Below are 14,491 nucleotides of genomic sequence, written 5' to 3'. Positions count from 1 at the left end.
ACATGCTGCAATCTAAAGCTAACAGACATAAATCTTTTAAAGGCTTAGTAACTTTATAAGTGAATCTTATAAAAGTATATAAAGTTCTAGGCCAAAGACAAGCAACACAAACAGGGAAACATTTACTGTGATTACAGGGCTTGCTAACAAGGTGTCACATGATCACAAGTTTACAGAGCAAACTCTGGCAGCTCTGGCTTCACCAAAGATTTGTGACTAAAATAAGTCCTTGTGCTGAAGAGAATATCCATGCCAAATGGTATCCATAAAAAGTAACTCCATAGCTTGACTTTTCCCTTACAGCTCTGTTCAATACCAGGTGACCTGTGTGGTCCTTCATCCTTAGAGCCATGAACACAATGACAGCTTCCTCAGAATCTTGATACTCAGAAGTGCTGCTATTTAAGCACACCTATTGCTCCCTTCTCTTGGAAAGGAGTGATAGTATTCCAAAGGAGTGATAGTATGTTCAACTAAATACCACCATCCTTATAACCTCTATTCCCTGAATGAGGAGTTTCTAAACAGCGCCCTTCTGAATTCAAGGAAAACTTCCAAGGTTAAGATTTCATTGCAGGAGTCAAACCTTGTTCCCATGCACTGCTGGGACTCTGAACAGCTAAGTAATTGAATTTCAAAAGGAGAATTTGCCACCTTTTTAAATTAGGTTAAAAAAATTCATAGAGAAAAGGAATCCTAAAGGACAGAATATGAGTCATACAAATCAGGAAGCTATAAAATTTACAATGGTACTTCAACAATAATGATAAAGTGAAAAGCAAAAATTAATTTTTTCTCTTCTGAAGTCTGTAAGTTCTCCTCATGAGTCTGTCTGTAAAGACAGAGTCTATGAATACAGAACAACCCAAGAAACAATTTCTGCCTAAAAGAAATTGTTAAGCACCAGAGTTTGAGAGAGAACTATATAACGGGTTTGGTAAATGCAAAAAAGGACTTTCCAGGATATTTACCTGCTAACACATGTCATGATAATCAGGTCCTTCCAAAAGCTCTGACCCCACAAAATACTCAGAATTACAAGTCATCAACAATGATTGTACAAGGCCAGAAGAGAACCTATTAATTTTATCACCCTAATCTGTACTATGATACATTGCCTTTGTCTCACTCCTTTTAGTCATTAATCTTACCATCACCATCAGAGTTCAACTCAGGCACAGCCCTACTGAGGCCCCAGCAAACTCTCTCAGTAGTCTGAACACAGTTATCATTTTCTTTTTTGTGTTTCTGTGACTATTTATGCAACTCAAACTGTACAAAAACTTGACATTAATTCCTCTGGCAAAGTAAGATCTTTCCTAAAGGAGTACGATCAAGTAACAGAAGCATTTTATATTTGGAAAAAGTTAATGCACAAAGCATCATTTAGATAAATGCTATTTATTTGGAGAGTAAAACAAATATGACTCAAGATTTAAATTGATGCAATCATGTGTTAAAAATGTTTGCAAGCACAACTGACACAAGTTACGAAATTATTAATGGCAAAACTGAAGTATATGGTGTTGGATTTCTCATCTGCAAAATAATGATCATTTAAGTACCAGATGCCATTCTATCATGGAAGGGAAATACAAAATTACCATCTTCTTGGGGCTACAATACACAAAACTGAGCATAATACAATGAACCACATTTCAGCCTCTGCTTTACAGCTACTTCTGAAAGACCTCTCATTGCAGTTTGCCCTTAAGGGAGTTTATCTAATTATGCATAATTCTTAAAGAAAAATCCTGCAACAATTTAAAAAATGCAATGAATCTCAGCATCTATCAACTTTAAACAAGACATTTCCCATGGATCTTACATGTTTTTATTCTTTATTGAAATAAAGGACTACTTACTTGATTAGCCATGTATATTGTGAGAAGACCTCTCCTATAAACAGAAAAGATAAAATAAGTGGATGAAACAAATATTTTTTTTAGACTGAAGAAAAACACTTTAATCATTAAGAATATCTTATTAAAAAAGAGGATTTTAAAAACAGATTATTGATGGAGGATGAATCATTACCACCTTATAGAAAAATAAGTGCAAACATAAAAATAGCATCTTGATAGCACAGTATCCAAAGCAGTTAGGAATTACAGGAACCAAGTTATATATAGCAACTGGCTGCTCCTCATGAGTCCTGAAGCTGTCAGAAGGAGCAAGGCACCTTGAATTACACACAGCACTTATCACAACTTAAGCCTACATATGAGCCAGTAACATAAGCATGCAAACAATGACCTAAGCCTACGTTAAATTGTGAATTTGTAGCAAAATGCTTGTGTGTTAACTTCTGTTTTGTAATTGGTGCTATGCAACTCCAGGCACCTCAGCCCTTCTGTCTACAATATCAGGAAATGTTTTCTGCTGAGACTGATGCACAAATCTTGGCTCAAGCCAGTTGAAAGTCACAGTGCCAACAGTCCCCTGGAACAGTGACCACCATCTTCTCTTCTAATCTTTATCTACTTTTTTTCACTCCTATTTTTTAATGTGTCAGCCTACAGCTCACACTGTTCTTTAGGAAAAGTATAAACTTGGGCTCAAGCTCACATTTTTGTTGATTCTATTGCCGCACAAGATGAAAACTGAACTTGACTACATAGATGTGAGCTACTCCAGCAACCGACTGCACTGTAGGGTCCAGATGAAATTAAAATTATTTCCTATACATCAGTCACAAGCAACCATCACCCTTGAGAAAGTGGAAGACATTACCATTGGAGGTATGCTTTGCCTTGAATTATTCCTCCTCTTCTGCAAAGATTTCATTAGAAACTGTGGGCAAAGTCTGGAATACACAGTTTCAGTATTCCTACTGGGGTGGTGTTCTTATCTTCTTGAGTTTACCACCAGCCTTGTAGTATTTGGGATTGTTCATAACCTGACTCCACATTTGTCTTCATGTCATTTAGGATTTTTTTTATAATATTGCTACTACAGAAGGTAATATATAACTGAAGGCTTAACTCAGACTTGTATGTTCCATTGTCATGACATTTTAAATTTCTAAGCATTCATAAAGTGATTAAGAGAGACGTGTTAACAGAAACATATCTTGCTATCAGTTCATTTGAAGGTGAACAAAACCAAAGCACAGAGAGCAGGAAACAAATCTGTGTTGCACACTTCCCAAGCTTGATTCATTCAAAAGGTTTACTCAGTATTTACTAACCCCCACGTTTACATCTCCGTAACTTTGTCAAACTCCACATCCAGATCAAGGCTTTTCACAGCAGCCATCTAAGCTACAGGGAAGCTACATTCCACTTAAAAGTTTTACTGCTTCCACATCACAATGAAGTTGTGTGTAAATTTCATTTTTCTCCCGGCTGATTTACGACCGGTGATAGCTCAGGGACGCCACTTGCTCGGTTTCTCGGCTGTTTAGGCTTGTAAGGTTTTCTGTGAGCTGTTTAGGTGGCCTGGAAAGGCCCAGGGATGGCCTTGAAGAGCCGACGCTTCAAAGGACGAGGAGAGACTTCTGATCTTGTCTCGGTCTTGGTGTTTATTAATTGTTTATCTAAAAGATTTTCTTTCAGCCCGACAGAGGTCTGCACAGCAAGTCAGCCATGGGCACACTCCCGAAGCCCCTGGGCGGTCACTTATCTTTATACCCTAAGTTACGTGTACAATATTTATCATTTCTCCCCAATACCTTCTACCCTTATTAACCGGTGCACTTCTAGTAATAACCAATCCCAAAGTGCCACCACCACCACAGAAGATGGAGGCCAAGAAGAAGAAGAAGAAGGACAGGACACGCCCCAATTCCTCCATCTTACTTCTTTAGACCCCCCTGTACCAAAATCCTAAACCCTGTGTTTTACACTTTAACTAACTTATCCCTTCACCATTCACCCAGTGAATTCCTCCCAGTCCTCATACAGGTCTCATCTCCTGTGTAGGATCAAAGTCCAGCCACCAGACACTTCTGGCAACGTTCCAGGATTCCCAAGCCCCCCAAGGGTGGTCTCGGCCTCTCTGCACCTCCATCCTGAGGTGCTGAGATCCCACAGTTGTGGAAAGCAGTAACACAGCATACTGACTTCCACTAATTGCTCTCTACTCACAGAGAAGATTCAAATTTGGAGTAAGTTCAAAACTTTAACTATCAAAATCAGTTGGTTTCATGGTAGTTTTTGTTTTTTTTAATGCAGAATTACAAATCTGCTCTCTGTATACCTTCTCTACCCAGTACCTCCCTGTGCCAGATACTAGAAACAAGATTCTAGCATGAAAGCCTAAGGAAAAAAAGCCTGAATATTAAGAGTTGATGGGAATGAGGCATACAAGAAAAAAAGAAGACAAAAGGTAGGGAATATGGTCAATGAGTATTTAAGGAAAATAGCCCCCATAACTTGCAATAAAGCATCAAAATACTGTATGACATTTCTGAACAGGAAGGGGTAAAAATTCACCTGATGCAATAGATAAATTCAACTCTCAGGCTGGTCTGCAAACATTCACCTAGTCTTTCAGTTCACTAGCTCAAATGATAAAACAATATTGGTGCCCCAATCCTCCTGAGTAGCGAACTACCAGATAATGCACAGTTCTGTGTACTGTAAAACTTATTTTAATTTGTTCTCAAGAAAATATACTGGATATTTCCTGTTTCTTAGATTTTGTCTTTACCCCTGTAATAGCATTAAAAATTTATGATAAACATCCACTCAGCCGTTTGGAAACACAGAGATAAACCTATCCATAAGAGCTAACCTGGTAACTCAATCCACTTTGAGTATTCTGGAAAATGTCAGAACATCAAAAACATCCTGCAGTAACACACCTGTGAGTAGACTCAACCAGCAACCGAGCGACAGACGCAGCTTTCAGAGCACACTCTGTATTCACACTTGTAGATTCTACAGTGGGCACGAAGCAGGATGACCATTGTGATGTGCACATAACTTACTTAGTGGATTCTCCCCTGCAGTCTCTCTGTCATGCAGGCAGGGCTTTTTAGCCTCCCACTGAAATTTATTTAGTCTTTTTTAAAACACTAACAAACTAAGAACTAAATGAGTTTTAGTTTCTATTGTAGTCCCTTTGGGGGTAAAACGCAACTCACCAACCACAAAGACAAAGAAAGGAAAAGGGGCCAGAGAAGAGGAAGGAAAGAACTCAGAAGCTGCAGTGCAGCTGGAGCAAGGTCAATGCGAGAAGTAGGTGGCTGGGAGGAGACGAAATGCGCAGACAATAAATTTGTGCAAGGAAGTCACTTCCGGAACCGAAAACACAGCAAGTTGTTACATGACGTCATCTCCAATTGCCTGCAACAAGTCCGGCTGTGAGGCCCAGGCAACTCCAAGCAGAAAGAGTTTTCTTTCTCCAAATTAATTCTGTGACTGTTTTAAAAATAAATAGCCCCATGTTTCCATGGAAAAGGGAAAAAAAGGGGAGGGGGAAAGGGCATTCTTCCTGGCCCTGTGCAAATGTGATCCAACAAGCCTAACCCAAACCTGAACTCTGCTATTAAAAACCAGTTGGAAGCTCAGAAAATGTTGCACTATTTTGTAGCAATGACAGCTGACAGAAAACAGGACAGAAAGATGGAGGTAGGCCAAGTAAAAGGGTCACTGGTACAACCCAAGGACTGTACTAAAACTGCAGCTGGTAAATAGGGGGAGAATGTAATTGGGAAATGGTATTAGGAGAGCAGGAAATTATTAAACAATAAAAATAATTAGTCAGCCATGTCTAACCACATGCTTTGGGGAGGTTTAAAGATACAAATAAACAGCTTACATGTCACTGCTAAAGTCCATGAACCTGTGCTGAATGCTAATCCTGGCAACACCAACTCCAGCAGGTGGCTACAGCAGTGTCAGTCTGGCAAGGTCACTACAGGAAAGCCCGACCAGACACACACAAATCCCTACTGCCTGCTCTTCCTCCTTGCTTTCTGTCTTAGGCCATTTTCTCCAAAGCCTGCTCCATAAATATCTTCATTGTAGCTTCCCACTGACTCCCAGTCATGTCTCCAGTTGACTGTCTCTCCTATACTCAGCTCTGTTTCTAATGACACCTGTGATCTTAGGAAGGAAAAACATGAGCTAGGGGTAACCTTAAATTCATGAGCAGTAGACCAAGGTCCATCCTACCAGTTTCTTGTACTAAATTAAAGAACCAAAAAAATACTTTGCTGAAAAAGTGTTAACAATAGCAGTCTCCACCTGAAAATGGAGGCTTGCATGAAAGTAATGTTTTATTTGCTCTTAAATTCAAGTCTCAAAGAGAAGTAGAGTTTAGTATACTTTTCACTTTGGTGAAAAGTACTTTGTTTTTCCTCCTTTTTCTTCTCAATTCACACTTTTAAATGAATTTTCTAACATGCTTGATAGAGAACTGAGTAGGCAAAATTTCAGAGTTTAGTTATCCAACACAGGTCACATTATCTACAGTTGAATAATTCCAATCTTGCAGATTCCACATTTAATGGTTAAATTACAAAAGACCACAGGCTTCTAGAAGATAATTCTCTTGTTCATTTAAACTTTTCTTTGAGGAATGTATAACTCGATAAAACTTGCTTTTTGGACAACTTGGGAACATTCAGACCAAATTATAACAGCAATAGCTCTTAAACTATGGCCTATAAACCTCAACAGAGAGCCACATATTTCTGTTATTGCACTGCCCAGAGGAAAGAGCCTAAAATAACTACTAAAAACCCCAAAAAGCTACAGGATAAAAATAACAAGGAAACCTAGCAGTGTACTGGGCTGTATTACCAGAAGTTTAGGTAGGAGGTCAAGGGAAATGATTAATCACCTTTACTTGGCACTCACTACACCAGACCCCGTGCCTGGTTGTGGTCTCCAATACAAGCAGGCACTGATCAGCTGGCATGGAGGACCAGCAGTAGGTCCTGACCCAAGGAAGACAGGAGAGCACTGGAACAGGGACTCAGAGGTTTGCAAGGCTGAGCAGACAAATCCCCAGGCAAGCTGGACTGAATTCAGTGCCAGCCCTGCTCCAAGCAGGAAGCTGCACTAGCTGAATTCCCAAGACTTACCTGAACAACTCTATTATTCTACAGAAAAAGGTGGAAAGCAACTTCAAAATATCATCAATAATTGTTTTCACAGATTACAAAATCAGAAGAGATTACAGTGATAAACAATCTGTTTTCCTAATGAATACAAAACACAAACTCTCATTTGATGAATTAGCCATTTACTTAAAAAGATCAAATTTTTCTTTTAAGTATTTCCAATCACCACAATCACTGATACATTATTTTATGGGTACTTATCTTTACAATTTGCACCCTAAGACAAGAATTAGTCTGGCCTCTGAAAAGTTACGTCTTGACCTCCCCTCTAACACTACCCCCTCCAACCAAGTCCCCTTCAATACCATCTCTTAAACAAGAACTGAACTCCTTCAGTTTTTCCAGACTGTTCATTAAGTTTTTAATCATACTTAGAGCTCTTTGCTAAAACTATCCCAAATTTTTCAAAATTTACCTTCAGGACTTCAAATAAAAATATAGGAAATATAAACCAGATTAAAGTTCTCCTATCTTTTGTTTAACCAAAAGTATTTTAGAGTCAAAGAAATCATTGGGTGCTGCTCTCAGGCTTTGCATTTGCTGGTGAGCAAGGTATTTAAATCGTCTTGTAAGTGCTGTAAACTCTGGAAAACTTATTTGATTGAGGCCAAAGTCCAATTTCCCTTACACGTGAGTAAAAAATTTCTATTTGTGCCAACAGAAGCAGCAAGTGTCCAAATCTGCATGCCAACATATTGTTTGTGGAACACTTTGCTGAAGAATGTTTTCTTGCTTGGCTTGATGGGCTATAAAACTAAAAAATAACTCTATTTTCCCAAGCAGCATAAGCTTTTGCTTCATATAATAGTAAATCATACAAAATACCAATCTTTAAATACAACCAAGATTGTTTTTTCCTACAAAACTCATTGACAGTTCTCTCTCATTTATGGTTTTCCTTCAATGTATTTATGGTTTCCCTTAAATACAGAGTTGTTGCTAAGTTAAAAAAAATAAAAACCAAACAAAACACAACAGCACCATCCACACACACAAAAAAACCCAACCAACCAACCAACCTTGCCTGAAGGCGGGATGAATCCTTAGAAAGTACTTACACTCATGGAAATTTTACCATAAATTAATTATTGCAACCACAGAAGCCCCCCAAAAAAATTTCCAACAGAAAGCAAACACCTTCTCTTTCTCTAAAAAGCCACAGAAGAGAGGAAGGACCAGTCATCTTTAAGCTAAATCTTTCTCAATATTTATTCTTCCTCCTGAATATTTCTTTCTTTCATGCATTTTGCCTTGCCCAGCCCATCTTTCGTGTCTAATAGCAACACTCCTGTTCCTAGAATTTCCTCATGAAAAACTGGTTTTGGTGATAGGAAGTTTAAAGAATTGTTTTCTCTATTGCCTTGTTTCAGTTTAACCACAAACCTTTCTGAGCGGACATCCTGAAATCTAACATTCACTGCAATTAATGAAATTTATTTGAACTACTATAACTGCTCTTTTTTACCAGTATTGTGGTTCTTATGATTGCTTTTTTTTGTCTTGCTCAAAACTAAAGGGGAAATAAGTTAGCAAGTCAGAAATAACAGGAAATACCTACAGCAAGACGAACACCACTGTGCACAGAATGAACACAAATTGACTGAACAGGCACCTCCTCCAGTGAGAGCAGCCCTAGGTGTGAGCTATAAGAGGGAGCCCCCAAATTCCCCCCCAGGGCAAGGGGCACACCAGGGCAGGTACACCCAGGCCCCATCCCTGTGGCAGCTCCCACAGCCCAACACACAGCAGCAGCAGCCAGCACGGGGGGACAGAAGCAGCCTGAAGATGGATATAGCAATATGTTAAAAATCTTCATGCATGCAATTAAGAGAACAGGTTCTCTGATTAAACATCTCATTGATGGATTATGTTTCTCCACATATGCAATATATTTAAACAGCTGGTGGGGCAAACACCCAGAAAATAAAAATATCCAACTCACTGCTAAGAGAAGAGCAGTTTTAGCTTTGCTATAAAGCGTTCTAACCTCATCCCCAGACCAAAACTTTAAACTCCTGATATCTGCTTTTCCAAAAACTCTTCATGCTGACAAACCAAGAAGACTTGGCACAAGAAGAAGCAGGTACTAGAGTCAAACTCACCTTTCCTTGTGGCCTACACAACAAAATCTGAACTCTACATTACTTTTTTCACCATTTTTTTCCATAAATTCATTATATTAGTTTCCTAGAAAATCAAGTCTGAATTTTACATGAATGTCACTGTTCACTGAATCTGCTGCTGAATATTCTGACACTTATCACTGTATTTTACCTATTTTTTATTATTATTTTCTACTAGTCTAAGAAATCACAAGCAAAACTACTTTTATAAGAATCTCTGGATTCAAAAGCAAATATGGAGTGGAATGTTAAGCAAAGGGAAAGAGCATAAAACCTATCCTGTACTCACTTGTTACAGCAAAGCAGTAATTTTAAGTGATAAATACATTCATATATATGCATGTATCATATAAAAATATTTCTATTATAATTACATATGTATATATATAAATAAATGGCAAAACTTGAGAACATTTGTCCTCTTTCAATTTAAAAGAAAAAAGAATGAAAAAGAAAGATTCAAAAAGAGTTAACTTTGGCTTTAATTTCTGAACATAAACTAAGAAGCTAACATAATAGTTTGTAATGGCTCCCCAGACAGGACTCATGGTCTGCAAAAACAGGAAGAATTCCTCCCATCAGCTTCAATCCCTTCCCCCCCACTGTAAAACACCACTTTATAACCTGCAGAATTAAGTCAAACACACAAATCACAGGTTTCCCTGGGAGGTTTCCCTGGAATGAAAGAAGTTAAAATGAAGAGGTAAGGGGTAGGGTTTTCTCTGCTTTACAGCAGCTTGACACCACAAGCAAACCCAGCATAGATGTGGAGCTGTGATTGCATCCCTGTAATAACACAAGCACTACAGATTATGTTTAGGGTATTGTTAATCTCTCACACCCACCAATTTCCTACTGACAGCTGGAGGTCAGCAGCAAAGTCCTGGTGCAAAAGTTCACTTAAAATCAGCAGGAACAGACAAGTTTCAAAATAATGCTGAAAATTATGAAAACAGACCTAAGCAGTGAGTTTTCAAAAAAGAACATGGTAACTTTTTAGCCTAGTAAAGACCAGCAGGTAAGTCTTTACCACAAAAATAATGTTCAGAATTTCATCTCAAAAATATACAGTTTAAGGACTCGTGACCTACTTTTTTTAAAAGGAATATTCCTTTAAAAGGAATATTTTGGGTTGTTTAAAGTAGGAAATGGAACTTTTCAAGCTGGAGAAATTGAAATTGCTCAAAACTGTAAATCAGTAATTTTTGCTTGGAGCATATTACAATGTTCAGCAAAATGGTTTTATGCAAATACTCAGAATTTGTTGTTCTTAAAAGGAAATAAAATAAACTCAACATGTTCTATGATTTGAACACATGCCAAAGAAAGGGTATGAGAAAACTTGAACGGGAGAGAAGCCAAAAATAAAATATATCTACAGTAATACATTCCAGTTAAATTAGTACCAATAATTCTTACAGAGTTTCCAGAAAGTGCAACACAAGATAACATCTATAGTTCAATTTTTTAAACTCCTTTATGCTCTATTTTATACAGATTTTCTTTCACTATTCCCTCCCTCTTCCTCCTCTCTGAGTTTCTCTATGGTATCTACAGAGCAAAAACAAACGCTGACCTACAGAGGGGAAAAAACCTCTTAATTAAAGTGTGATTTAACCTCACAAGATTCCATGAAGAGATAAAAAGATTCCAAAAAGCTTATTAGTATTACAGAATGACTGACTGGGAGATAACAGAAGGAAAACAAATTAATCAAACCTCAAGAAAAGAAATGAAGGATTTTGGGATTTTTTAAATTATTCACATTCTTGGTACAGAAGGTCTATCTACTGTTAAGTAAGGCCCCAAATAACAATTTCTTTGGACTGTTGATAATAACACTGAACTGTTTTTAATCAGCTCAGTCAATCACAAAGAAAACACTCAGTTCTTTCTGGGCATGGGCTGTTTGGCCACTCTGTCTGGAAGGTATGAGCATAGGGCACAAAAGCAAACACTTTTGAACAAAACTGCTTTGGAGACTCTCAGCAGCAGCAGGTCATCGTTAAATGTATTCTGTTGGCAGTCACTACCACTCCCAAGTAAAATAGGACACTATGGACAGAACGGTTAATAAAAATTAGGAAGAGCAGCACAGGGCATGGAAAAAATTCAGAGTTGAAAATATGTCCAGTATTCATTGGCCTTGGACATATATTCAGTGTATTTTGAGAGTGAGAAGGCAGGAAGGAGGAAAAATTTGTCATATAAGGTCACTCCTTCAGTTGACAGCTTGGGGCTGTCCCAATACCAGCTGAAATTTATCCAGTATTTGACCTATTCTTCTCAACCTCTACCCTCTAGCCCTTCTCAAGTTAAGAGCCCTTCAACCCTACCTGCATATCCCAAAACAAGCTCGGAGCAGCTCAGCAAGAAGCAGCTCCAGAGGCTTCCAAAGAAGCCCCTTGGAATGGCTGCCTTTCCCTTTCCAATTTATATTCTGTGCCCAGTTTGAGACAGTCCAGTCCACAACACAAGTTTTTTGATAAGCTACTCAAATCATCAGTTATTTCATCTATTTCAAAAGACTTCAGCAGCCTGATACTGTTTTTCAAGTCTGTTACACTAATAGCTATTGTAGTGTTTGCATGTTTAGAACTAATTTTCTCTTTAAAGTCATAATGTTTTAATGTTACATTTCTGATAGGATAATACTGTTTACAAAGCACCTGAAACAATTAAAAAAAAAAAAAAAAAGCTATTTGATTTGACAAATCAATCTAACTCCAACAAGTAACTATTGAAACTTTTCACATGGTGTGACTAACTTCTAAATGCCCTTGTATTCAGCAACAGCAGACCAGCACTTCCAAGAGAAGTAGTGTATGGAGTTAGACTTGTCAACATACAGTGACATTTGCTTTCTTCCCTCCCTTTAGACCCTCTAATGGCAGCCTATTAAGTAATTTTAAAAACAGGCTTTAAATCCAGTTAGGAACTATTAATTTAATCACTCAGAAGACAGATGAAGAATGTGCCTATTAAGAATGTGCCTACGTCCATAATGGGGGTCCCACAAGGGCTCCCAAGGAACAGCAACATCAGAAATCAATGTGAACCTTCTCTAGAAAGGCAAGCAAACTACACAAAGTGTGACTGAGTGTCATTTCAACACATCCCTATTGACTGAGAAGCCAGTATCTGGCAGGACATCAATAGTGGATGATGAACTGTGCCAGATACTACAGACAGACGTTAATGAGACATTTCACCCACCAAAGAGAGAAATAAACCATTGCCAAGTCCAGTTTGAACCTACTATTTTCTGGCATTAAGCTCAAATATCCAAACTGCCAAAAGTTGATATTGGAACACTTTTGCTAGTTCCTCAGTCCGTTGCTCAGAAGGAATGAATAACAGACACCGAAGAGCTTAAAAGAAAAAACATATCACTGAAGCAGCAAGATGGAGCCCACATAAATTCCTTCACGCAGATCAAATTATGCTGTACTACCTGACAGTCCATATTGTTTCAGTCTTTCACCAAAGCTGGAGAAGTCTGGATTGCAATAACAGATACTGGCCCAAATTCATGAGACCTGCTTAATACCAGGCTTGCCTTTAATACCATGGACACTGTTTGGTCCTGCTTCTTAGACAGACTGTCTATAGAAGAAGGTTTTAATGGCATACACTCACTTTATCAAAAAATATTAAATCTGGAATAGAGGTCATTAGATTACAAGAAACACTACAACACATGGCAATTTATTTCCTTACCAAAGGAAATTAAAACATGCCATTTTCTGTCCCAGGATGTGGAGGGGAGAGGCCAGGAAGGGGAAGTAAAATGTTTGACCTAAGAATAGTGCTGTAATCTTTGCCACAGAAAAGCTTTGTGTGATTACTATTAGCAAATCATTATCATTCTAAGTCTTTACCTTCACACTTTTCCTGCTGCAGGAGCTGACAATAACCTTAGCTCCTTGGGAACAATGAGGTTCCAGAAAAGTCAGTTCTTTTACAGAGAGTTTTTAGGAGTGGTTTGCATGGAAACAATTCTTAAGCTGCTCTCATCTATAGTACCTAAAAACAATATCCTACAAGCAGACCTGAGGAACACAGCACCGAATATTTCCCTCCAAGACCTCCAGCCATTGCACTAGAGGCATGCTAGGCATGGATATTATCTTGCCAGGTAAATGTCAGCACTCAAGCCAGCTCACCTAAGCAGCATCTGAAGTTTATTCTATACTAGCAGAGTATTTATTATTCCCCCTCTGGGAGCTCCATGTTACACACAAGCATTCAGACACAGAAGATGTATTAAGTGTTTGCTTAAGCCAAGGAAGTCCAAATGAGTGTGTCCTGGATGCTAGTGCTGAGCCGACAGGACAGAGTAATTAATCCACTGTTTGTGCCATTTGAATTTAAGTCAGATTCACAGAATAGTCCAACGTTCAGCAGCAGTCTAAATTTTAACATTTTATCTGTCAGCATTTCAACAGGACTGTAAGTTTTACAAATTTTGGTGTGGTGTTTTATGGTTAGTGATGAAAAACAAAGAATACAAAATTATACTACTATGCAGATGACTAAATCTTTTTTACTTAAGTTTTCAGCCTACAAAGTGAACATATCAGAAACAGATTTGCCAAAAGTAGTTCTTGAAATAATTTTTAAAAATCAAATTTTAATTATCATCAAGTCTCAGTTAGTCATGGAGCCATGCAGAAACTCAGGAAGGCATCTGCACAGCCACCTGGGATCTATCAGAGCTTGCTGCTTGACCTTAGCACCACCCTTTGTTCACCCAGGCTGGCCCCATGTGCACTGACAGAGTAAGCCAGAGCTTAATAGGCGCTGCCCAAGATGTCTTTACATTCATGAAGCAGCCACATGGCTGGTGCTGAACCTATGCTGGTAAATCCTTCTGAAACTCAAGAGATGTGGAGGCCACTGAGCAATTGCAACCAAAGAGTCCTGCATGATCCACCTCAGCCCTGACTCTAACAACACAGAGAGAAAATAAACTCAGTCTCTACAGACTCATCCAGATGCTGCAATGCATTCTGTAGTGTCTCCAGAATCACAGGTCTATATTTCACATGGGATCTTGCAGTATTCTTCCCTGTCTGCCTGTGTTATCCTTGAAAATGAATTGTCAGCTATAAAGCTGTAGCTGCTCTGCTGCTCTTCAACTTGTGCAAGACTTCAGTTACCACACAAGAAAGCTGAAGCAAATTTTTACAGCATCCAAATGCTGCAGCCTGAATGTTAAACTTGGTTGCTGAATACTCATACAGAAACAGTAAAGTTTTTCAGAATCCTGGATTGTTTATAACCCAGACTG

General features: G+C 38.4%; 1 protein-coding gene across 1 annotated transcript in view; it reads right to left on the bottom strand.

Moving 5' to 3' along the window:
• The window catches only part of TMEM135 (transmembrane protein 135), a 156,985-nt gene that overhangs the window by 119,370 nt on the left and 23,124 nt on the right, over nt 1-14,491 (bottom strand). The window contains exon 4 of the mRNA XM_058824835.1: nt 1,866-1,899. Coding sequence (XP_058680818.1) covers nt 1,866-1,899 — 34 coding nt within the window. The remainder of the gene's footprint in view (nt 1-1,865; nt 1,900-14,491) is intronic.

This window comes from Ammospiza caudacuta, chromosome 2 (genome assembly GCF_027887145.1).
Source record: "Ammospiza caudacuta isolate bAmmCau1 chromosome 2, bAmmCau1.pri, whole genome shotgun sequence".
NCBI classification, from domain to species: domain Eukaryota; kingdom Metazoa; phylum Chordata; class Aves; order Passeriformes; family Passerellidae; genus Ammospiza; species Ammospiza caudacuta.
This window is presented reverse-complemented; position numbering and strand designations above follow the sequence as displayed.